General features: G+C 47.9%; 8 protein-coding genes and 1 long non-coding RNA gene across 13 annotated transcripts; 7 read left to right on the forward strand and 2 right to left on the reverse strand.

Moving 5' to 3' along the window:
• The first annotated feature begins 45 nt into the window (after window positions 1–45).
• LOC112347912 (telomerase reverse transcriptase-like) lies at window positions 46–3,934 on the forward strand. Of its 3 annotated transcripts, XM_024679619.1 has the most exons (13): window positions 52–148; window positions 207–284; window positions 343–417; window positions 483–668; window positions 719–828; window positions 877–985; window positions 1,037–1,124; window positions 1,176–1,287; window positions 1,334–2,596; window positions 2,651–3,156; window positions 3,208–3,480; window positions 3,526–3,780; window positions 3,836–3,934. In XM_024679619.1, exons 2-13 carry the CDS (start codon window positions 266–268, stop codon window positions 3,840–3,842), a joined length of 3,003 nt encoding a protein of 1,000 aa, XP_024535387.1. In that variant the 5' UTR covers window positions 52–148; window positions 207–265; the 3' UTR covers window positions 3,843–3,934. The 3 variants fall into 3 exon arrangements, with proteins under 3 accessions (XP_024535380.1, XP_024535387.1, XP_024535376.1); XM_024679612.1 differs by having other exon boundaries at window positions 46–148; window positions 203–284; window positions 719–985; XM_024679608.1 differs by having other exon boundaries at window positions 719–985.
• LOC112348128 (pentatricopeptide repeat-containing protein At1g11290, chloroplastic-like) lies at window positions 3,848–5,746 on the forward strand. Its single transcript, XM_024680201.1, has one exon. The coding sequence runs from the start codon at window positions 3,848–3,850 to the stop codon at window positions 5,744–5,746; it is 1,899 nt and encodes a 632-aa protein (XP_024535969.1).
• Window positions 5,747–8,939: 3,193 nt separating this feature from the next.
• On the forward strand, window positions 8,940–11,321 carry LOC9630135 (lycopene beta cyclase, chloroplastic). The gene is made up of 8 exons (XM_002961465.2): window positions 8,940–9,630; window positions 9,910–10,077; window positions 10,123–10,273; window positions 10,340–10,451; window positions 10,505–10,599; window positions 10,677–10,876; window positions 10,954–11,052; window positions 11,143–11,321. Exons 1-8 carry the CDS (start codon window positions 9,037–9,039, stop codon window positions 11,263–11,265), a joined length of 1,542 nt encoding a protein of 513 aa, XP_002961511.2. The 5' UTR covers window positions 8,940–9,036; the 3' UTR covers window positions 11,266–11,321.
• An 82-nt stretch (window positions 11,322–11,403) lies between these two features.
• LOC9657255 (sphingolipid delta(4)-desaturase DES1-like) lies at window positions 11,404–12,728 on the forward strand. The gene is made up of 3 exons (XM_002961466.2): window positions 11,404–11,546; window positions 11,669–12,554; window positions 12,622–12,728. Exons 1-2 carry the CDS (start codon window positions 11,424–11,426, stop codon window positions 12,527–12,529), a joined length of 984 nt encoding a protein of 327 aa, XP_002961512.1. The 5' UTR covers window positions 11,404–11,423; the 3' UTR covers window positions 12,530–12,554; window positions 12,622–12,728.
• On the reverse strand, window positions 12,605–14,054 carry LOC112348129 (pentatricopeptide repeat-containing protein At4g02750-like). The gene is made up of 2 exons (XM_024680210.1): window positions 12,715–14,054; window positions 12,605–12,626 (listed from the first exon to the last, which is right to left on the reverse strand). Exons 1-2 carry the CDS (start codon window positions 14,052–14,054, stop codon window positions 12,605–12,607), a joined length of 1,362 nt encoding a protein of 453 aa, XP_024535978.1.
• A 710-nt stretch (window positions 14,055–14,764) lies between these two features.
• LOC9630136 (pentatricopeptide repeat-containing protein At4g02750) lies at window positions 14,765–16,678 on the forward strand. The gene has a single exon (XM_002961467.2). It carries the CDS (start codon window positions 14,765–14,767, stop codon window positions 16,676–16,678), a length of 1,914 nt encoding a protein of 637 aa, XP_002961513.2.
• A 2,003-nt stretch (window positions 16,679–18,681) lies between these two features.
• Window positions 18,682–18,991, forward strand: LOC112349749. 2 transcript variants are annotated; one of them, XR_002993490.1, is made up of 2 exons: window positions 18,682–18,808; window positions 18,868–18,991. It is a non-coding gene; the product is annotated as an uncharacterized LOC112349749 (long non-coding RNA). The 2 variants fall into 2 exon arrangements; XR_002993489.1 differs by having other exon boundaries at window positions 18,883–18,991.
• A 53-nt stretch (window positions 18,992–19,044) lies between these two features.
• On the reverse strand, window positions 19,045–19,659 carry LOC112348133 (CTD nuclear envelope phosphatase 1-like). Its single transcript, XM_024680222.1, has one exon. It carries the CDS (start codon window positions 19,657–19,659, stop codon window positions 19,045–19,047), a length of 615 nt encoding a protein of 204 aa, XP_024535990.1.
• A 105-nt stretch (window positions 19,660–19,764) lies between these two features.
• Window positions 19,765–21,481, forward strand: LOC9630137 (putative threonine aspartase). 2 transcript variants are annotated; one of them, XM_024686970.1, is made up of 11 exons: window positions 19,765–19,900; window positions 20,024–20,074; window positions 20,123–20,240; window positions 20,295–20,379; window positions 20,429–20,504; window positions 20,562–20,616; window positions 20,674–20,792; window positions 20,850–21,001; window positions 21,051–21,168; window positions 21,214–21,306; window positions 21,365–21,481. In XM_024686970.1, the coding sequence occupies exons 1-11, from the start codon at window positions 19,766–19,768 to the stop codon at window positions 21,437–21,439; spliced, it is 1,077 nt and encodes a 358-aa protein (XP_024542738.1). In that variant the 5' UTR covers window position 19,765; the 3' UTR covers window positions 21,440–21,481. The 2 variants fall into 2 exon arrangements, with proteins under 2 accessions (XP_024542738.1, XP_024542733.1); XM_024686965.1 differs by having other exon boundaries at window positions 20,429–20,616.
• Window positions 21,482–21,779: the final 298 nt, after the last annotated feature.

Below are 21,779 nucleotides of genomic sequence, written 5' to 3' on the forward strand. Positions count from 1 at the left end.
CCGCGACGGAGCAGGGATCCTGTTCCAGGAAGGGGATTCGGCCGATTACAAGGAGCTCTTGTATGATAGCTATGCGGTCCTTTCTGAGAGCGCCCCGTCGCTTAATACTGCTGCATTTTCACTCGATCAGCGGTGGTCGCAGCAAGAGGTATTTCTAGCTTTGTATTATAATGGATCGGTAGCAATATATTTTTTTTCTTAGCTAGGTTGTTCACAGGGTCATTGAGCTGCAATTCAGGAAGAGCGAACGACCGTCTCATGTTTTATGCTTTGGGTACCAGCAGGTCAGTTGGTGTTTACTAGAAATGAAAATGACTAGCTTTCTGGTTTTCGGTTTTTCAGAATTTGGAGTGCCTATTTCGCAGCACAACTGTGGATGCTGTAACTTCCACTGCGTGGTGTGTTCTTCATTCCCGTGTAGGCAAGATTTTGTTTTTTTGGCCGTGGCTCTTGAAAACTTCTGTTTTCTTTTATACTTGCAGGTGATCTCCTCATGCTACACTTGCTATCTCATGCTGCTGTATTCGCTTCTCTTCCAAATTGTTGCTACATGCAAGTTTCGGGTACTCCGATCACTTTGCTAGCATCAGCTAGCCAGCGACGGATATCGCAGGAGTTTTTGAGTTTTATTTCGTCAAGAAGCCATGAAAAGTCCTACTCTCTTGAAGGTAAGCAGGCTTTGTTCTCCTTGCTTCTTTATTTTTTTTTGTCAAAACAGGTGTGATAAATGAAAATTCTCCACAATCAATATCACAGATTGAACCTCAAGGTGCAGCTTTTAAAAAGCGTAGAAGACCTTTCAGCTGGCAACGAAGGAAAAAGCAAAAAGTAATATTTGTGGTTCTCCGTTTCTCCGATTTATTTGATAATCCTCAGGTGGTGGAGCGCTTGGAAAGTGTGCCTGCAGCCTGTCATAGACAGATTGATCGTGCACAGATGTTTTATAGCACTTGTTTTAACAGGAAGGGGGGACTGCCAAAAACTCGTATCCTTTAGTAATTTGAATTTGTTTCTGGTAAATCCTTGACCAAGGCAGATATTCTTTTTACATCAGCAGCTAGTAAGGACGGGGGAGCTGCGTGGTTGTTCGAGTCAATATTTGGAAGCAAAACAACCGAAAAGAGGTACTTCTCGATGAGCTTTGTGCGTTAAGTTTCTGAAAATATCTTTCACAGCTACCCACCTTCTATTCTGCGGCTTCTGAAGAGACTAATCTGTCGCGCTAAAAAGTTTCAGTGTGGCCATCTTTTGAAACGGCACTGTCCTGTGCCAATTTTGCCACGGAAGGTATTGCTGCCAGAATATTTCGTATGTTCTGAGGATAAGCGTGCAGGAAATCGATGGCAATCTTTACTTTAAAGATATGTTTCTGAATGATGGATATGTTACTCAAGAGGAATCTCGTGGAGATTCTTCATGTTCATGCAAGTCAGTGCCTGATCCAAGGAAAGGTAGCACCAAACCAAAAAATGAGAGGCCTTTATCAGAGCTGCTGGCCATGACCTCGACCAACCATCAAGTTGTGGCATTCTTGTGGGCTGCTTCCAGGAGGCTCATACCCCAGGAAATGCTCGGGTCTCCCAAAAACTGGAGAGCTCTTCGAAAGCAGTATGCACGCTTTGTTGGACTTCGGAGGTACGAAGCATTTTCCTCGGTTCAGCTGTTGCAGAAGCATAAGGTTTCCGACTTTACTTTTCTGAGCAAGCGGGATACAATCAAGGAACTCGAAGGAGTTGGATATTTCCGAACTCAAATGGTAGAAGACTGGCTATACTGGATTTTTACAAACGTATTGGTTCCTCTGATACGTGTTCACTTCTACGTTACAGAGAGCGAGAATCAACGGCAAAATGTGGTGTTTTACCGGAAGCCTATATGGTCGCAGATTCAGTCTGCGGCTGTTCGTGATCTATCAAAGACTGTCTACAAACGTGTGGACGCTGACAAAGCCCTCAGGAACCGAGCACTGGGATTCTCTAAAGTCCGGCTTCTTCCGAAAAAAACGAGCGTCAGACCAATAGCTAATCTCGGCTCGGCATCAATCTACGTGGTCAAGCGTAAAGACTCCACCTTTCTGAAGTCCAGGAAAGGAAAACGGGTTGTTCATGTCAGCCATCGAAGGAGATCATCCGATCTAAGTTCCGGTTCCAGGGGTGATGGGAAAATTCAGACAGTTTATTCGTTCAAGTCCGTCAATTCTGCTCTCGGGGATGCTCATCAGTGTCTGAAGCTTGAGCAAGAAAGTCATCAAGGTGATCTTGGCGCGTCTGTATTCGGCTACAACGACATCTACTTGAAGCTGCTTCCTTTCATCCGACGTTTCAGACAACGAGAACCAACGAAAGTTTTTCTGGCTGTTTGTGATGTCGCTAATGCGTTCGACACTATCGATCAGGAACGGCTTTACAGCATTGTTGACAAGTTCTTGCACGAGGAGAAGTACGTTGTTTTGCGGTTTACTTCCGTCCGTAGCAGGCTGGCATCTGTCCGAGTGCTTCACGAGAAAGCCTGTGCTACTGCGGGGAGTGATGGGAGGGTCTACAACTTTGTTCGAAACTTGACAACTAAGCGCTCCGAAACAATATTTACTGATCAGGTTTGTTCTTTGGTTATTACAGGGCGTTGTCTTACTAACAAATCGTTACCACAGGCCTATCACTCTAATGTGTCAAGAGTGCAGCTATTGAGAGTTCTCAAAGAACACATCAAATCCAATATCTTGCACCTCGGCCACAACTTCTTTCAACAATTTACCGGTATTCCTCAAGGCAGCGTACTTTCGTCTTTCCTATGCGCGTTATACTATGGTTACCTGGACTTGCGCCACATACTACCAGCTTTACAAGGGAAACCTCAGGACGGCCTGGTGAAGGAAGAGACCACAGACGAGGCTCTTCTTATGCGGCTGGTGGACGACTCCTTATTTATATCGACGTCTGAAGCAAAGGCAACACTTTTCTTGAACGTAATGCACAGGGACCTCGAACAGTTCGGATGCTGTGTCAACGAGGACAAAACATCTACAAGCTTTGATACTGACATTAGTGGGAAGAACGTGAAGTCCATGTATTCGACTGAAGATGGGGCTTGTTTCATGCGATGGAGTGGTTTGCTCATCAACTGTCACACTCTTGAAATCCAAGCCGACTATACGAGGTTCGTTTGAAAGCGATCACGTTTCTTGTATGTTTTGACATGTTTTTACAGATACTGCGGCGAACACATCAGATCTAGTCTGACGGTCATGAGGTGCCACAAACAAGGACTGAATCTGGTTGTGAAGATGTTTCATTTCATGAGGCCGAAATGTCATCCGGTATTTTACGACTCCGAGATCAACTCAGCATCAACGATATCCTTGAACGCATACCAAGCGTTTCTTCTTTGTGCGATGAAGTTTCATGCGTATTTGAAGTGCTTACGGCCATTCAACGTCAATAATCCACTATTCCTTTTCCAGGCAATTCGAAGAACGACGAGGTGAGTTGTATTCCTGAAGATAAGAGTGACCAAGTCTTTTTCCAGGTATACCTTTCGATTGATTCGGCAAAGAATGCAAGCCGTGGGATCTGGGAAAGTATTGAGCCGAGCAAAAGAAATGGAGTGGCTAGGCTGGGCAGCGTTTCACAAAGTACTTTCGAAGAAGCAAAGCACTCACAAGCGTCTACTGTTACTGATTCAGAGAGAACTCAAGCTGGACAAATACAAGCACTACCGTTCTGCCCCACATATGCTTTCAGCAACGGACGAGACGCGTTCTTCAATGTTCAAAACCATCAGGTATTGAGTTTTCTTTTCTAAAAACTGCATCTCTGAAGGGCAGTGTTGATAAAAGGTTTTGAAGGAAATGATACGGGGGGAACCATTTGCTACAGCAGGACATCTCAGCTTCTTGCAAGACAGCATTCCAGGTTCAGAGAGGCCAGATAGGAGCTCAGGGAGAAACGGGGAGGTATCTCAAGGAGACTTACGGGCTTATCACTATTTTCATCTGGATGGGAAGCGGCCAGACATTTTCCTTACTATCGCCGCTCTCAAGTTTTGCAGCCGCGCCAAGGACTTAGAAAACGGAAAGAAGATTCACGGCTACGTGGTCGAGAGCAGGGAAGACAGAGACGTCTACGTTGCGAACGCGCTGCTGGCTATGTACGCAAAATGCGGCAGCCTGGGTGAGGCCCGTAAGACTTTCGACGGTATACTGCAGCCGACAGTCGTTTCATGGACGTGTGTGATCTCGGGATATGCAGACTGTGGAGAGGCAGGCTTGGCTTTGCAACTGTTTCAACGTATGAGGGAAGAAAACTGTCTGCCGAACCGTGTCACATTTTTCGCTGCCTTGAAGGCCTGTTCTGGCTTAGCGGAGGTGGAAGAAGAAGCTAAGCAAGCGGACGGAAGGCTCGTAAAACTTGTGTCACTGGAGAAGGGACGGGAAATCCATGCTCAGGCTGCAAAGTTTGGGCTCGACAGGGACACTTTCGTGGCGAGCTCTTTGGTGGACATGTATGGGAAGTGTGGGAGTATGGAAGACGCTCGCAGAGTTTTCGACAAGATTCAAGGCTGCCAAGACGTCGTTCTGTGGAACTCCATCATTCTCGGCTATGCTGAATGTGGAGACGGTTGCGCGGCACTCGAGTTGTTCGAGGACATGCAACGGAAGGGGTTTACACCGAACGCTCGGACTTTCGTCGCTGCTGTCAAGGCTCTGGCTTGCTTAGCCACACCCACGGAAGGTATCCTCCAAGCGGCTCAGTGCGACGAGAAGACTTTCATCAGGTGGTGCCTCGTCAAGGCCAGAGATATTCACGCCGTGATCGAGAGCAGTGGACACGCAAGGAACGTATTCGTGGCCAGCTCTTTGGTGGACATGTATGGGAAGTATGGAAGTCTAGCGGAGGCAAGGCGTGTCTTCGACAACATGCGGCTTCACGACGCCGTGTCCTGGAACTCCATGATCCTGGGATACGCAGAGGCTGGAGAGCACGAGATGGCTTTGGAGCTGTATCAACGCATGCAGAGAGAAGGCTGTGAACCAAACCGAGTGACTTTCGTTGCTGCGCTCAAGGCCTGCTGTGGCTTGGGAGCTCTGGAAGTGGGAAGAAGTATAGAGGCGAATGCGGTGGACTTGAAAATGGAGGCTGATATCGTCGTTGCGACTTCGCTGGTGGATTTCTACGGCAAGTGTGGCTGTGTGGCTGATGCGCAGCGGGTTTTCGACGCATTCCCGGCAACGAAAACCAAAGGCCTGGTTACTTGGAATGCGCTGATCGCGGGGTACAGCCGCCAAGGGGACTGCAAGATGGTCTTCGGGATCTTCGAGTGCATGCACAGGAAACGCTTGCAACCGGACGGGATCACGTTTTTATCAGTTCTCGCCGTGTGCTGCCATGGCGGACTGGTGGAAGAAGGCAAGAAGTACTTCCAGGCCATGCTTCCAAGCTACTCGGTTTCTCCCACAGCCGAGCACTATGGTTACATGGTCGAGCTGCTGGGCAGTGCAAACCAGCTCGACGTCGCCCTGGGGATGGTGAGGAGCATGCCTGTGCGGCCGAGTTTGAGCATCTGGATCACGCTCCTGGGAGCGTGTCGGAAGTGGCGGAACGTAGCTATCGGAGAGCTTGCATTCGAGGAAGCAGTGAGACTGGACGAGAAGAATGCCTCGGCGTATGTGTTGATTGCGGCGATTTACAAGGAAGCGGGAATGCGGGAAGAGAGCGCTCGAGCCCAGGCAGCTTTGCATATTCTTTAAATTACTCTTGTCATGCGAAAATTTCTTTATAAAGAGCTTTAAAGCTTAGAGTTTAGGGTTTTAGATCGAGGTTCTACCCTATGGAGATTCAGTGATTGAGGGAGGAAAGCAGTGGTACATTTGATAAAAACCAGCCAAAAGAGACGAGGTCGATTCGGTCATTGTGCTACTTTGGAATCCAACGAGGCAATTGCAGCTGCAGCACCAAATCAAGGCAAGGATCAGACTTTGGCTTTAATCTCTGGTGCTGAAGGCTGCACGTCTCTTCCCGCGAAGTATAATTGCTCTGATCAAGTGTTTAAGTTCCGATGGAGATCTATACAATTTCAATTTCAAGGTCAGTTCGTGATTGCCATATGTTTTTATATGTTTGTAATGATCTTTACTTATCTTGCAGATAAATCTTGCGAGAAATCACGGATGGTGCTACGATCCACCTATTGAGCCAGTAGCGGAATGTGTATTGGTGAAGAACCTTTCTGGAGTTGTCTGGAAGTGAAATATTTTCCACTCTTTTACTAGGTCACCAGGAGCTCCTGACGAGAAAGACCAGCCTAGCCCCAGCAGAATGACCCACGAGCTCGTCCATGCAAGGAAGGAGGAGGCGAGCTCCCGCAGCTGATGCACAGTGAGTTTCGACCAAAGGAAGCTCTGAGACTAAATTCCTTAAAAGCACATACTATAAAATTAAACCTAATTGAAAAAGCAAAAAGTTATATAATGTTGAAAAAATTACTATATAGCAGGTTAAGTTTATAAAAAGGCTGCTTGGACTGAGCTTATGTTAGAAATTTAAAAGGATCATATATCTATTAAATATATTTGTAGCACTGATAAATATATATTTTTAATATCAGCTCCAGTATTGGACTAAACATTTCATAAATAAGGTTAAATGTAAATCAGTATACACTACAAGAAACTTTGGGATAAATACTACACTTATTTTAATTTTATAAAAAATAAAATTATATAAAAAGATATGGGTATGGGAATAAGAAGGGTTATCCCTACTTATATACAAGAATGGATAAATTAAATTTAGTCATAAATAAATGGTAAATATGTTATACTACTATAAATAGTGTATTATCTAGGCAAGGTATATATATATATATTACAAACCTTACACCAATTCTCACTAAAAGATAGAAAGGTGATAATGATAAATTAAGTGGAACATAACTTTCATGACCTATGCTAACTCAAACTCATTACTTTTGTTCTCATTTAACATTGTACATGGGAGGTTGAACTCATTTTATTTGTTCTCCACATCCTCATTATCCCTTTGAAGAAAATTTTTCTTTGAAGTATTAGCTTTAATTGAATTGTAATGTATATGATTTTCATCTTTTATCCTATAATGATTTACCATATGATAACCACGAAGTGGAACCTAAACCATCCACATGCCACGTGTCATATGCCATGTATCACATGCCATATGCCTAGGGACAGCAGAGCAAAACCGAAGTTTCAAAGCTTTAGGCCACTAAATGAAAAAACAAAGCAAAACTCTTAAACATAGAGCTACGGAGCAAATAAACTAGATCATGGAGAGACTATTGAGCATACAGTTTAAGGAGCGAAGGAATATGAGTATGGAATGACTTGGAACAATCGTAAAGCATTTAGCATCATAATGTTAGGACCAACATGCAAAATGGAGTTAAAAAGAGTTTGACACTATTTTAGTATACCAATGGTCTAACGTGAGGATATGGATATGCTACTAATTAGCATAATGTAAAATTTAAATTTAGACTTAAACCAAACACAAAACAAAAATAGATATGCAAATAGGAGTTAGATTATACTTTAGGTTGGTTGGCCATGCCTGACCTACCCACTATCTCTACTATACATTTGGAACTTCATACATCCCCCCCCTTGAAAAACACATCCTTTAAACTTTCACTCTTAGCCACCTTTAGTACCAAAAGTTAACTTGAAATTACTAAATATGGAATGGTATTAGATTGCTAATTTAGATATGGAACCAACATTATTGTGTTCAAGACAATCTTTACATTCTATAGATATGCTAAATTACTAAATCTAAACACTTTCTATAAATAACAATTAGGACTGAATAGACTTAACATAAAATACATGATACCAAGGGTGTTTGGTAGACATGGTAAGTTATCATCTTGTGAATATTTAAGGACCAAGCTCAATATCATGAGGGTTCCCAACACTAGTAAGTGCAAGCCAACATATAAATTTCTCTTACCAGGCTAAATATGTTCAACAAGAAACACATAAGAGTTCATACTTTATATTTATTTTGCATAAGTACATATATGATAACCAGTTGCTCAATTAACTTGAGTGGAAACTAATAAAGGATTTAACATTTGTAACATGAACTTGCTACATTTATCCTTATTTTGCTAATTATGTTTGGCTTCACTCTATTATCATATTTATTCAACCTTACTACATCGGGGTTAAATATTCTATTTAGACTCATTACATTTATCTTCACTTCACAATCTACTTGCTTCACTTTTATATTTATTCATTTTCACTTTATTGTTGGGGTTGGACTCTTGTCTATTAAGTTGATAATTAATCTTTAGTTGTTATGAAAAAAAAGTTGGAAGTGTTTGAGCAAAGAGAAGAAATTACATATCCTGAGCATTCAAGAAACATTACAATTTGTTTTTGGAAAATAAAGTTTTTTTCTAATGATTTACAGTGTTTGGGATTATGCTTTTGCTTTTGTTTTATTATTCTTTTTTTCTCTTTAGATTTGTTATAGCTTTTCACCAGATTTAGGATTATCACTATTTAATCCAATGCAACTTTAGATCCTTAATTAATAATGGCATAGCACGGTAGAAGAATAGAATGCAATGGAAATCAGATGATACATTGTTGTTGTGGCTGTATCCTCTTTATATTTATAGACCTTACAAAAGTAAATTATTATATAAAATATTTATTTATTTCATTTTCACTTAAATATCATAAAGAAATCTTTATATAAGTATGATAAATTGTCATGGTGAATCTCTACAAAGAATGTTTATTGATTAATAACCTTTCTGGAGTTGTCCTGGAAGTGTGAGAATTTTCACACTTTTACTACTTCATCCATTTACGCAATCAAACCACCAAATCCAATAAGCAAATGCGCAACACCACAGATAAATGGGCCACGTGGCCGAATCCAAACGAGAGAACCTCGCAGTGGAGAGGCGACAAAGCCTTGGATGATATAGGCTATGGTATCGCGCCAGGCGCATCCTCCTCTAGCTTAGGTCGCGAAGATCATCGCAATGCCGGCCATGGCGGGAGCGCTCGAATCCCCCGCTACTCTCTCCGGCGGCGCCAGGCACCAGGAGCTCCTGACGAGGAAGATCGGCTTTGGAGGTAATCGCCTAGCCCTAGCGCCACAGCAGAATGGAGCGAGCTCGCGGAGAATTGAGGCGAGGCTGAAATCCAGCGCCGGCTCCGCGAGCTCGTCCATGCTGCTGGAGCTCGTCCCGGAGAGGAAGAAGGAGAGCTTGAGCTACGAGCTCCCGCTATTCAATCCGTCCAGGAAAGGGCCTCTGGATCTGGTTGTGGTGGGCGGAGGGCCTGCCGGGCTCGCAGTTGCCGCTCGAGTGTCCGCCGCTGGGCTTAGCGTTTGCTGCATCGATCCTTGCCCGCTCAGCATCTGGCCGAATAACTATGGCGTCTGGGTGGACGAGTTTGAGGCGCTGGATTTGCTCGATTGCTTGGATCACACCTGGGCGAGCGCTGTGGTTTACATCGATGATGGTGTCAAGAAGTTCTTGCAGCGGCCGTATGGACGCGTGAACAGGAAGCGATTGAAAGCCAAGATGACCGAGCAGTGCATCGCTAATGGCGTCCAGTTCCTGGCAACCAAGGTAAGTTTCCTTCTCTCTTTCCGGACGTTGAGAATGCTTCATGGATTGATCTTCCTTGTTCTTTTTCTCGCGAGTTCTCATTCTTTGTTTCCTTTTCTTTGTTCTGAAGAACGTAGCGCATGACAGAGGAATCTCTCGTCGCAATGCTCCATGCATTGATCTTCGTCGTTCTCTTTCTCGCAAGTTCGTTCATTGCTCTTCCTCGTTCTCTTTCTCGCGAGTTGGTTCATGTTTTTCTTTCTTTCTCACGAGTTTTTCGTTCTCTCTTTTTCTTCTCAGGTGAAGAACGTAGTGCATGACAGAGAGAAATCTCGCGTCGCGTGTGAGGATGGAACTTGTCTCGAAAGCGCGTTGGTTCTCGACGCAACCGGGTTTTCGAAATGCCTCGTGCAGTATGACCAGCCTTTCAATCCAGGATACCAGGTGGCTTATGGGATTGTGGCCGAGGTAAGCTTTGTTTCTCTCGTGTTCTTTCGCAAAGCTTCCCCTCAGGTGGACTCGCATCCATTTGATCTGGACAAGATGGTCTTTATGGACTGGAGAGACTCGCACTTGGCTGGAAATCCCGAGATGATTCGTGGCAACAAGAAGCTTCCAACTTTTCTCTACGCCATGCCGTTCTCGTCAACCAAGATCTTTCTAGGTAGGACAGAGCTCGCATCCGCAAGTTCCTTTTCCTTTTCGTTATGCTTCTCCAGTGCTTTTGCAGAGGAGACTTCTCTAGTAGCGAGACCCGGCGTGCCCCTCAAAGAGATACAAAAGAGAATGGAGGTACGGCTCAGGCACCTGGGCATTCACGTAAAGAGCATCGAAGAGGACGAGTAAGTGCCATGCTTTCGTCCTTCGCATCTAAAAGTTTGCGAGTTTCGTGTAGAGTCTGCGTGATTCCAATGGGAGGTGTTCTTCCGGTTATTCCACAAAGAGTCCTGGGCATCGGAGGTACCGCAGGCCTAGTTCATCCATCCACTGGTAAGTTTATAGACGATTTTCTTCGCAATGTCGTTCGTTTTTCACTGCAAAACTTTCTTTTTGATCTTTCTCTCCAGGTTACATGGTTGCGAGAACATTAGCCGCGGCTCCGGTGGTCGCAGACGCTATCGTTCGCCAGCTCGGTAGCAGTAGAAGTAGCAGCAGTGTCACACATCTCCCCGACGATTTATCAGCTGAAGTATGGGCCGATCTCTGGCCGATCGAGAGAAAGAGACAGCGGGAGTTTTTCTGCTTTGGCATGGACATATTACTCAAGGTAAGCTTTCTCTCTCTCTCTTTTTTTTTTTCTGTTTTTTTGGTTTTTCGTTCGCTGCTCAAACAAACTTATCCCAGCTCGACTTATACGCGACGCGGAGGTTTTTTAGCGCTTTCTTCGACTTGGAGCCTCGGTTATGGCAGGGCTTTTTGTCCTCGCGCCTTTATCTTCCAGAGGTCTTTACGCTCCCCTCTATCAATTCACATCCTTGGCAGCTTTCCGTTGTTATTTGATTCGGCCACTCACAAGTGTAAAAATTCTCGCAGCTCGTCGCGTTTGGTCTGTCGCTGTTCGCGCACGCACCGGCAAAATCGAGACTAGAGATAATGGCCAAAGGAACTCCAGCGCTTGTCACGATGGTAAACAATCTAATCACCACAAAAAGCTAAAAACGTTGATAGAAGTTATCGTTTTAAACCAAGCGGATATTCTTTAAGGAATCTAAGACAGATTCTTATCACTGGTTTCGAACCCGGAACTTTCATGGGGGCTATAAATTGTAAAGTGGGTTAGCGAGTTTTTTATTTCGAGGAGGGAAGGTCTCGCGATGGCGGAGGAGTTCTTCTGGTCCGAGAGCGACGAGCCTCACGCATTGAGGCGGCGCCAGATGCTAGCCGCGTATCCGGAGATCAAGGAGCTCTTCGGGCCAGATCCATCGGGCTTCTTTAAGGTCAGCGCCCCGCCCTTTTCTCTCCTTGCTCCAGCGCTCAATCCCCATCGCCGCGGGGCAATGTGGGATGCTGGCGCCTCCGATTCGCGATATTTCGATTCATTCCTCCAGTGCTTGTGCAGATTTCCGGCGTGGTGCTGCTCCAGATTTGCGCCGCGGCCTTGGTCCGCGATCTCGGTTGGCCCTTCATCGTCCTCCTCGCGTATTTCTTCGGCGCATTCCTCAATCACAACCTCTTCCTTGCGATCCACGAGCTGAGCCACAATCTCGTCTTCGCCACGCCGCTCCTCAACAAAATCCTCGGGATTTTTGCCAATCTCCCAGTCGGCATCCCCATGTCCATCACGTTCCAGAAGTACCACTTGGATCACCATAACTATCAGGGGATCCAGGGCCTGGACGTCGACATCCCCAGCTACAGCGAGGGCCGGATCGTCAGGAACACCGCTAGCAAGATCGTCTGGGTGTTCTTCCAGCTCTTCTTCTACGCTCTCCGGCCACTCTTCGTCAATCCAAAGCCTCCAGGACTCTGGGAGGCGCTTAACTTATCAGCACAGCTACTCTTCGATGCCGCCTTGGTATACTTCGCGGGCTACAAGCCACTGGCCTTTCTCATCCTCTCGACGTTCCTGGGTGGCGGACTCCATCCCATGGCCGGGCACTTCATCTCCGAGCACTACGTCTTCCAAAAGGGCCAGGAGACGTACTCTTACTACGGCCCGCTCAATCTCCTCACCTGGAACGTCGGCTACCACAACGAGCACCACGACTTCCCGCGGATCCCCGGCAGCAAGCTCTACAAGCTCAAGCAGATCGCTCCAGAGTTCTACGAGGGGCTAGCCTCGCACAGCTCCTGGATCGAGGTGATCTACAGATACATCACGGATCCCACCATCGGGCCCTTTTGCCGAACGATCCGGAGGCCCGAGAACAACATGCTTTGCCGGAGACTCAACGAGATGGGTATCAAGAAGAGCTCTTGAGCGCCACCATCGCCTCCTCAACAAGGTGACGAGCTCTAGGCTCTATATATCTTCTATAAGTTCTATCTTCTATAACTATACCGTGATCACAGACAAGCTTTGATGGTGACGACGAAAGCGAAGACAAAGGCGAAGAAGTGGTGCTATGGAAACTAAGATCATGGTCCTCGGCAGAATCGGCATACAGGCTCGCAAGCAGCAAATAAGGTGTGGAGGCTTGGTCGTCGGCTCTTAATAAAATCTCGGCGGCTCTGGATCCACGATCTACGTCGTTGTGCTTCCGGCATGCCGCCAGCAGCGATCCCCAGGCAACTTGGTCAGGAAAGAACGGCATGGTCAGTATGAGCTCCTCGGCATCGCCGGTTCTTCCCGAGCGTCCCAGCAGATCGACCATGGAGCCGTAGTGATCGGGGCCAGCGCCAACGCCGTGATCCGCGATCATGCTCAGCAGCTTGGATCGCCCAAAGCTCGCCATTCCCAGATGGTTGCAAGCCAGGAGGACCGAGAGAAAGGAGAGCTCGTCCGGATCCACGCCGTGGAGCTCCAAGTTTTGGAAGAGATCGAGAGTTTCCAGGCCGTGGCCATTGAGCGCGTAGGCCTGGAGCATCGCGTTCCAGGTGATGAGATCCACGGCTAAGTCCTCGTCCTCGAGCATGGCATCGAAGAGATTCCTGGCATCTGCCACGCGGCCGTCGTGGGCATATGCCGTGAGCATCGCGTTCCGGGAGATGAGGTTCTTGTCGGGGATGGCGTGGAATATCCGCATCGACTCGTCCGTGTGCCCGCCCAGGGAGCAGGCGTAGGCCAGCGCCGTGCGCGACACCGCGTTTGGCGCCGGGATCTGCGCGAAGAGCGCCCGGGCGGCCGGCAGCTCGCCGTTCTGGGAATATGCCTGGAGCATCGCGTTCCAGGAGCTGGTGTTTCGCATTGGCATCTTTTCGAATGTAGCTTTCGCGTCTTCTATCAAGGAATTGTCTCCAAATGCCGTGATCATAGAGTTCCAGGGAATGAGGCCTCTAGAGCACAAGGTATCAAAGAATCTTTTGCTCTGGGCGATGTCTAGATTGCGTCCATAGGCTGTGATCATGCTCGTCACCGAGAACTCACCATGCTTTGGCACTAGATCGAAGATTCTCTTCGAATCTACGATCCTAGAAGTCGCGATGAATGCCGCTAGCAGCGCGTTCCAAGAGATGGAATCTTTGGATCCCCGTGGCATGGAATCAAAAAGCTCCTTTGCTCGGCCAAAATGCCCTTTCTCGGCAAGTGCGGTAATGGCCACTGTCCACGACACGGTGCCGTACATGGGCATGTGGTCCAGGACACGCAGCACAACTTCCACGCTGGCGCCATTCTCCACGTACGCACCAACCAGCGAATTCCACGTGAGCATATCCCTGCCGTCGGTGATCTCGAAGAGCTCCACACACTGCCGTAGATGCCCGCTCTCGGCAAATGCGGTCATCATCGCGTTGTGAGACACAACGCTGTGTTTAGGGCTCTTGGAGTATGTGGATCTCGCCATCGCGAATTCGCTCGTCACGGTCCATAGATGGAGCATCGAATTCCACGACACGACGTCCCTCTGCGGCATAATCTCGAAGAAGCTCCTCCCGGCGTCGATTTGCCCGCTCTGGATCTTCGCCGCGAGGAGGACATTGCAGGAGAAGACGCTCCAGGCCGGCATTCGATCGAAGATCCATCCGGCCTCGCGCGCGGTGCCGCAGTCGGCGTAGCCGGAGATCATCGAGGTCCAGGTCACAAGGTCGCGGCAGGGCATGCCATCGAAAATCCTCTTGGATTCTTGGGGATTTCCATCCTGGAAGAGGGCCGAGATCATCGCGCTGTAGGAGAAGACGTTCTTGGCAGGGATGCTGTCGAAGACGCGAATCGCGTCCTCCAGGCTGCCGCATCGAGCGTACATCCGGATGAGAAGATTGGCAAGGTATCGATCCAAGCTCTGGCCGCTTTGCAGGATGGATTCATGCGCTCGCCTCCCCTGGGCAAGGTCCCTGGTTTGCGCACAACTCGCGATGATCTTGGCGAAGGAGGAATAATCCGGGCGCTTGCTAACGCTCATCTGATGGATCGATGCCGCTCGATCTGGAAGAACTCGCGTCCAAGATCCGATATTACGGGCAGATCAGGGATCTTTCCGGTGGCCAGCGCCTCGATCGCCTCATCCAGCGCAGTGGCTTCAGCAAGAACAGGTATCTCTTGAATCTCCTGGTGGAGATGTACGCCGATTGTGGCAGCATCGATGCCGCGACACAGGTGTTCTTCCTGATCGACCGGCCCAATCTCTTCTCCTGGAACATCCTTCTCACAGCGTATGCGCAGAACGGGCATCTGGATCGCGCTGCGGAGATCTTCGCGAGAATGCCCGAGAGGAACCTGGTGTCTTCGAATGCTATCATCTCGGCATATGCCCAGGCCGCGCAAATCCACAAGGTTCTATCGCTCTTCACGACTATGCCACAGAAGGATATAATCTCGTGGAACGTTCTTCTCAAAGCGTATGGAGAACAGGGAAATGCCACGCTAGCAAAGGAAGTGTTTGAAAAGATGCCAGAGTGGGACTTGGTATCGTGGAATGCCATGATCGCCGCTTATGCCCTGTGCGGGCATATTGGAAAAGCGAGAGCACTGCTGGGGAGAATTCCCATCCGGAGCGTTCTCTCTTGGAGCTGCATCGTCCAAGCCTTCGTCCAGCACTCCGGGAACTTGGGCGATGCCAGGGAAGTGTTCTTCGAGATGCCGGAGTGGGATGCCGCGTCCTCCACTGCGATTGTCACGCTGCTCTCGCAACAGTGTGGCCTGGAGCAAGCCCAAGAGGTTTTCAATGGGATGCAGCACAGGAACGTCACGGCCTGGAACGCCATGCTGCTGGTTTACATCCGGTGCGGGCATCTGGAAGGAGCCGAGAGTGTGTTTCACTCCATGCCGAGGAAGAACATCGTCTCCTGGAACTCCATGATCCACTTCCACGTCCAAAACGGGAACTTTGAGTCGGCAAAGCGGATGTTCCTCTCGGTGCCCGAGCACGACGTGTTCTCGTGCACGGACATGATAACCGGCTTCGCTCGAGTCGGGCTCCTCAAGGATGCAGTGAAGATCTTCAGCGAAATGCCTGAGTCCAACGTTGTTTCCTGGACTGCGATCGCGGCGGCGCACGCTCAGCTCGGCTACACTGTAGAAGCGATGGATCTCTTCGACAGGATGGCAGAGAGAGACGTGGTTGCGTGGACAATGCTGCTGACGACTCATGCTCAAGCCGGGAAGATCACCGAGGCGAAAACCCTCTTTGATCAAATGCCGGAAAGGAACTCCTCGTCCTGGAACGCAATGGTGGCGGCACTCGCTCAAAGCGGGGACTTGGAGGCCGCAAAGTCGCTGCTGGACAGGATGCCACATCACAGCGTGATCTCCTGGAACTCCATGATCGCGGCTTACGGTCGCCTCGGGTACCTCGAGGAAGCGAAGAAACTCTTCGACCGAATACCCGAGCACAACTTGGTATCCTGGAATTCGCTGCTCGCCGGACACGCTCAAAACTCCAGGAAAGCCGAGGATCTCTTCGCGTCCATGCCGGAAAGGAACCTCGTGAGCTGGGACTCGATGCTGGCAGCGTACGCCTGCGAAGGAAACGCTCGGGCTACCGCTAGGATGTTCGAGAGAATGCCCGAGACGGGATTGATCTCCTGGAACCTGGTCATTACGATCACTGCTCGAGCTGGACACGGCCAGGCGACGCTAGATTTCTTCCGGCTCATGAACTTGGGTGGAGTCTTGGCCGACGAGATCACTTTCACCGGAGTTCTCACGGCTTGTAACCATCTCGGGCTGCTCGCCGAGTGCTGGGAGTTTGTCCTCTCGATGAGTGCCGACTACCATCTTGCGCCGGCGATGGAGCACTACTGCTCGGTGGTGGACATCTTGGGCCGCTCGGGCCAGCTCAAAAACGCCGAAGAGATCATCCGGCAGGAAGAAGAGGAGCAAGGATCGTCCTCTGGAGCCGCGGCATGGAGAGCCCTGCTAGCTGCCTCCAAGATGCAAAAGGATGGAGCGCGCGCTATTCGATCGGCACGAAGTGTTATTCGTCTCGATGGTGGAAAGTCTCTACCTTTTATTGTATCAGTAGGCTTGTGAAAAGAAAATTCTTTGCTTAAAGCTTAAACTGAGTATATCCTTAGAAGGAATGGAAAGGCAGATTAGGATAAGATTAAGAGAATAAGAATAACTAAAGTATAGCATTAATGGTACCTCTAGTAGACTTGAACATATAAAGCACTGAAATTTAATATATAAGCACCTCCACAAGAAGGTGGATGATTCGTGTGAATTCTTACGGGAGATGGAACTCATATGCCAAGCCCTCGTGATAAACATAATGCATGCACTAGCGGCTTCACTACATCCACCATTACTCAAAAGGCAACATTGAGTCACAGGCATGAGAGGAGTGGCAAATAGTGGAGGAGATGATCGTCCAGGCAACTTATTTAAATCCTGCCACAAGACCATATGAATTGCTTCATTATAATAATAGTTTAAATTAGATTGAGACAAAAAAAAAATCCAAAAACTTATCACTAGGAAATAAATAATGCTTTTTCTATTATTAATTAAAAGCTGCATTGTAAAATATTACAGAAAAAATTAACTAAATTGATATTAAATATCATTAACTTAAACTTAAAGACATTATGATAACAAAACTCAATAACGAATTATAAGGAAAAAGATGACTTATGAATGAACAATGTCAAATATAGTCTATGTTTATTCAAAGTTTAGTATCTTTAGATAAGAAACTGTATGATTACTTTAATTAAAAAAATTTCTGTAATAAAGGAAACTGATGCTGAATAGTCTAATATTATTCTTAGTTAATTTAATAGTCTGTATGTAAATCATGTAATTTTAATAAAGAAATATTTTTCCACAATAATAATGTTAACCGCAAGAAAACTTTACTGTTTTACATAATAAGAATAATAATAATACTAATATAATATATAATAACTCATTGCAAGATATTTTTATACACCAAAAAACACTGAATCGCCAACTCTCGCTCACGCGGGCCGGTGATCCTCCTGCCCAATGCCTTTGTAGAACTCGAGCGGGATCTCTGAGTCACACACCGCGCAAGAGCAAGCGCACAAGGCATGCAGCATCAAGCACTGGAGATGGTACTCGTGGCCGCAAGACCCCAGCCGGTACCACCCCTCGCTGGAGAACCTCGCGAAGCAAACCGGGCACTCCTTCCTCTTCTCCTCCTCGCTAAACCCCGACCCCAGCGGCCGCCCCCGGAGCTCCTCCAGCGGCGTGGGAACCATCCTCGGATTATAGCTCCGCCCGCCACCATTGCCGCCACTCCGAGCTCTAGACTTGATCTCCTCCGCCTCCTTGACTCGCTCCTCCAGCTCGCGGCACCGGATCTCCGCCAGCCGGAGCTCCTTGATCGTGAGCTTGAGCCGGGGCATGATCAGATCGTTCGCCTTTCCCGACGTCCTCGGCCTCTTTGGGACGTCGCGGAACGGCAAAGACAGCGACTTGGCGGCGGCGGCGGCGGAGGTGGAGGCGATCTTCTTGGCGGCGACACGGGCGGCGCGGCGGCGGCGGTGGTTCTCGGTGTGATGCTCGTGAGATCGGGTAACCGCGGCGTAGTCCACGATTCGTTTGCCAAAGTATTCGAGGTAGCAGTAGCGGAGGAACTTGATGGGGAGGCGCGAGAGCGGCGGTTCCACGCCGTAGAGCTCCTTGTGCCGGAGCGTGGCAAGCTTCACAAACCCTGGATCGGAGCACTGGGTGCCGTCGGCGGAATGGCGCTGCGAACTCCCAAACAGCGATCGCACTCGATCCGAGCTAGCACAGCGTGTCACCGTCGCCCAGGCTGTGACCACTGGCGCCGCCCCGGGTGATTGCTCGTTCTCACCGGCATTATCGGATTTCGTGGAGCCCGTTTCATCCACCGCCGCCGCTGACGCTGCCGATGCTGCAGCCGCTAGAGAAAGAGAAGACACAGTCGTAGGGGCAATCTCACCGTCTTCCAGCTCCATTTCTCGCGAAGAACCCTAAAAAACATTTTAAGTACAGTAAATGCTATAGTCAACGGTAAAGGTAAACGACCCAAGAACCCTAAAACTTTTAGGGTTTTCGGTTTTAGGGCTCTTCGCGGGAGCGATGATCTTCAGACGGTGGAATCTCCTCACGGGCACCGCAGCTGCCTTCTCGGCTGTGCTGGGCGTCTCGATCGCCGCTGGATTGCTGCTGGTAAGCGCTCCATCCAACCCACAGCCCTAATTCTCTGTTTGGGTATTGATTCTTTGTAGCATTCTGCCCAGCAGAAGCCGCCGGCCAAAGCACAGGAGAAAGAGACGAAGAAATGATCCAATGTAAAATCGATCGAATCTAGGATCGCTCCGAAATAAAGAAGATTAGAAAGTTCTTTGTATTTTTTCCTCTCAAACCATGAGATTGTCAAATGATAATAGTTTACAAGCTTTGTCTCACAGAAAGGCATCCACCCAGCTATCATCGAAGGCGTCCTTGATGTAAACCCTACCATTCATCTCCTTGCACTCGCCATTGTTGTAGCAAACGATCGCCCTCCTGAAATCTGGGAGCTTGGCCAGCGCCAGAAGAAACGGCGCCAGTCCCTGGAGAAAGCAATCCCCGGGCGATCCCTCGAACTTCTCAGCCCTCACAACGTTCTCCCTGTACTCCTTTGGGTAGAAATCCACAAGATCGTCCAACGCAACCAGCCTCTTCAAATCCACACCACGAAACTCTCGATCGGCAAAACCCAGATCCTTGAATTTGGTTCCCTCATCGATCTTGCAGTGCCCACTATGAAGCTTTTTCCAGATCATAGTCTTTGCTGGATCCAAGTGATCAACTACGAAGTTCACATACTCCTCGACCCCAGCGCTAAACACCACCAGCCGGAAAACCTTGGAAATCCTCTTTAGAAACGCATCCACTCCGGGCCTCTTCATTATAAACAGTGGAGATTCCTCGCCCGCGCGCTCCATTGTGAAGTCTGATCCGGCCACCATGTCCGTGTGCGCGTAGACGAGCGTGTTGTCCAAGTCGAGCACCATTGTAGGCTTTACCCTTGCCATGTTTCTGAAGAACCCTAATCTCCTTTTCCATGATTTTAAAGCATTTTGCCACGTAGGACTATGAGCTGGACAATACGTTTGTTCTAGGGTTTTAGGGCGGGCGGGAATGGCGATGAAGAGCAAGGCGCGCTTCTTCGTGGCTGTTCACGTCGGCGCTGGCTACCACGCTCAATCCAATTCCAAGAACTACCGCAGGGCGATGCGGCGAGCTTGTCTGGCCGCCGCCGCGGTTCTCTCCCAGGTAGATTGCGCGATTTCTCTTGTGGGAGCTGGGGCTTGATTGATCTGATGGAAATTTTGGGAGAATGCGGCTTGTTTGCTCCCTTGGTTTCGAGTTCTTACGAAATTCTTGCGGATTCTTTAGAGCTCCGGGACCAGCATGGATGCCGTTGTGGCAGCGATCAAAGCCTTGGAGGTGATTAAGAATGCTTCAATCGTGTTCTATCTCTCATGAATTTTCCAGGATGATGAAATTACGAATGCTGGTCGGGGGTCCAATCTGACTCAAGAGGGAAACGTGGAGTGCGATGCTAGCATAATGGATGACTCGGGATCGTTTGGTGCTGTTGGTGCTACTTCAGGTAAAACCTTTGTAATTTTTTTTTTCTTCTGTTCGCTCAAGCGAAGAATTCTAGGTGTCTCAAATCCTATCGAGGTAGCTGCGCTTTTGGCTAAAGAAAGTACACACGGTTCTTCCTCGCTTGGATTAATTCCACCCATGTATGTATGATTGATTCTTCCCTGTATCATCTTAGTGTTGGGCTTCCAGTTTTATAGTTGGCGATGGCGCAAGGCAATGGGCCAAAGAGCATGGAATCGAAACCATGGAGAGTCCGGAGCATGCTGTCTGTGTTGAAAATCCGTATGCTCTGTTGTTGCTGATTACAGTGCTTCTTTTACAGCTTGTCACGAATCGATCCAAGGAGCAATGGCTCAAGTATAAGAACATGATGACAAGTATGGATTCGTCGTTTCCGAATTTCTTTTCTTACTTGGGTTGTCTTTCTTGACCAGAACAGCCAGAGAGTAATTTAAGCAGAGAGGACGTGATACAGGACACGGTTGGTGCAGTGTGCGTGGACGACAAAGGAAATATTTCGGCTGGAGTTTCTAGTGGTGGTATTGCTATGAAAGTTCGTTATTCTTCGTTTTCTTTGGATTATCATGTTGCTAATCCCCAAGAGCTGCAGGCTAAAGGTCGAGTCGGACTTGCTGCGGTGTATGGATGCGGTTGCTGGGCAACGTCAAACTTATCATCTTCCGTGGGTTGCAGCACATCAGGAGCAGGAGAGAGGCTTATCAAGTCTCTTTTGGCGCGTGAATGCTGCCATTCTGTGTGGGAGTATGTATTCGTTTGACTTTGATCGTACTTACTTCTCTGGTTGTAACAGGTCAGATGCTGGCCCCGTAAGCGTTTGCTCAGACATTTTACTGAAGCTTAATCAAGGACACTTAGCCAGTCAAAAACAGGATGCTGGGATTCTACTTCTACAGTCTTTCAAGTCATTCGTAAGTGATATATGTGGTTTAAAATCTATAATGATTGTTTTCCAGCCTAATAGATTGGAAGGAGTTGAATTCCTCGCAGCACACACTGCTCCATCATTTGGTATAGGATATTTTGCGAACTTTATGGAGCGCCCCAAGGTTTAAACATCGAGTCCGCTTCAAATGCATCTCTAATCTATTGTGTTCAAATTTACAGGCGTCGATTCTTAGGCAAAAGCCAGGTGACCACTCAGAAGTGAGAGTTTTGGCAACACGATTTTTGTTTACGTAGCACACTGTAGAGACAGTTGAATAACAGGATCAGTTGCAGCAATATCCTTGTTCTTGTTTGTGCCTTTTTCCCCCCAGGATGTCAGCACGCAACATGCAAATACTTGCTACCAGACATATCGGCGCGTTATTTCTGCGTAAGTCTCAATCTTTAAACAAAACATATGAAAATATAACTGGGATGCCTTCCTGTAGCAGATCTTCGCCTAACTTGATCTGGGAAATTTTCCTGGAGTAAGCTGGTAAGGAGCATGCAAGGGGTGTGAATCGCTTTAATTTTATAAAGCCTGTTCCGTGGTGGTGCATCAGAGAGAAACAGACGTTTTGAGAAGCCAAATTCC

The sequence above is a fragment of the Selaginella moellendorffii genome, unplaced genomic scaffold (assembly GCF_000143415.4).
Source record: "Selaginella moellendorffii unplaced genomic scaffold, v1.0 SELMOscaffold_1, whole genome shotgun sequence".
NCBI classification, from domain to species: domain Eukaryota; kingdom Viridiplantae; phylum Streptophyta; class Lycopodiopsida; order Selaginellales; family Selaginellaceae; genus Selaginella; species Selaginella moellendorffii.

Coding starts and splice junctions, on each gene's coding strand:
- LOC112347912 (XM_024679612.1), top strand. Junction 669..718: donor AAAGTCCTACTCTCTTGAAG/GTAAGCAGGCTT, acceptor TTGTCAAAACAG/GTGTGATAAATGAAAATTCT. Junction 2,597..2,650: donor AAACAATATTTACTGATCAG/GTTTGTTCTTTG, acceptor TCGTTACCACAG/GCCTATCACTCTAATGTGTC.
- LOC9630136 (XM_002961467.2), top strand. CDS start 14,765: ATGTACGCCGATTGTGGCAGCATCGATGCCGCGACACAGGTGTTCTTC.
- LOC112348128 (XM_024680201.1), top strand. CDS start 3,848: ATGATACGGGGGGAACCATTTGCTACAGCAGGACATCTCAGCTTCTTG.
- LOC9630135 (XM_002961465.2), top strand. CDS start 9,037: ATGCCGGCCATGGCGGGAGCGCTCGAATCCCCCGCTACTCTCTCCGGC. Junction 10,078..10,122: donor CTTATGGGATTGTGGCCGAG/GTAAGCTTTGTT, acceptor GCTTCCCCTCAG/GTGGACTCGCATCCATTTGA. Junction 11,053..11,142: donor CGCGCCTTTATCTTCCAGAG/GTCTTTACGCTC, acceptor AAATTCTCGCAG/CTCGTCGCGTTTGGTCTGTC.
- LOC112348133 (XM_024680222.1), bottom strand. CDS start 19,659: ATGGCAAGGGTAAAGCCTACAATGGTGCTCGACTTGGACAACACGCTC.
- LOC9630137 (XM_024686965.1), top strand. CDS start 19,766: ATGGCGATGAAGAGCAAGGCGCGCTTCTTCGTGGCTGTTCACGTCGGC. Junction 19,901..20,023: donor CCGCCGCGGTTCTCTCCCAG/GTAGATTGCGCG, acceptor CGGATTCTTTAG/AGCTCCGGGACCAGCATGGA. Junction 20,241..20,294: donor TGCTGTTGGTGCTACTTCAG/GTAAAACCTTTG, acceptor GAAGAATTCTAG/GTGTCTCAAATCCTATCGAG.
- LOC9657255 (XM_002961466.2), top strand. CDS start 11,424: ATGGCGGAGGAGTTCTTCTGGTCCGAGAGCGACGAGCCTCACGCATTG. Junction 11,547..11,668: donor ATCCATCGGGCTTCTTTAAG/GTCAGCGCCCCG, acceptor GTGCTTGTGCAG/ATTTCCGGCGTGGTGCTGCT.
- LOC112348129 (XM_024680210.1), bottom strand. CDS start 14,054: ATGGCGAGATCCACATACTCCAAGAGCCCTAAACACAGCGTTGTGTCT. Junction 12,627..12,714: donor TATTTGCTGCTTGCGAGCCT/GTATGCCGATTC, acceptor TCACCATCAAAG/CTTGTCTGTGATCACGGTAT.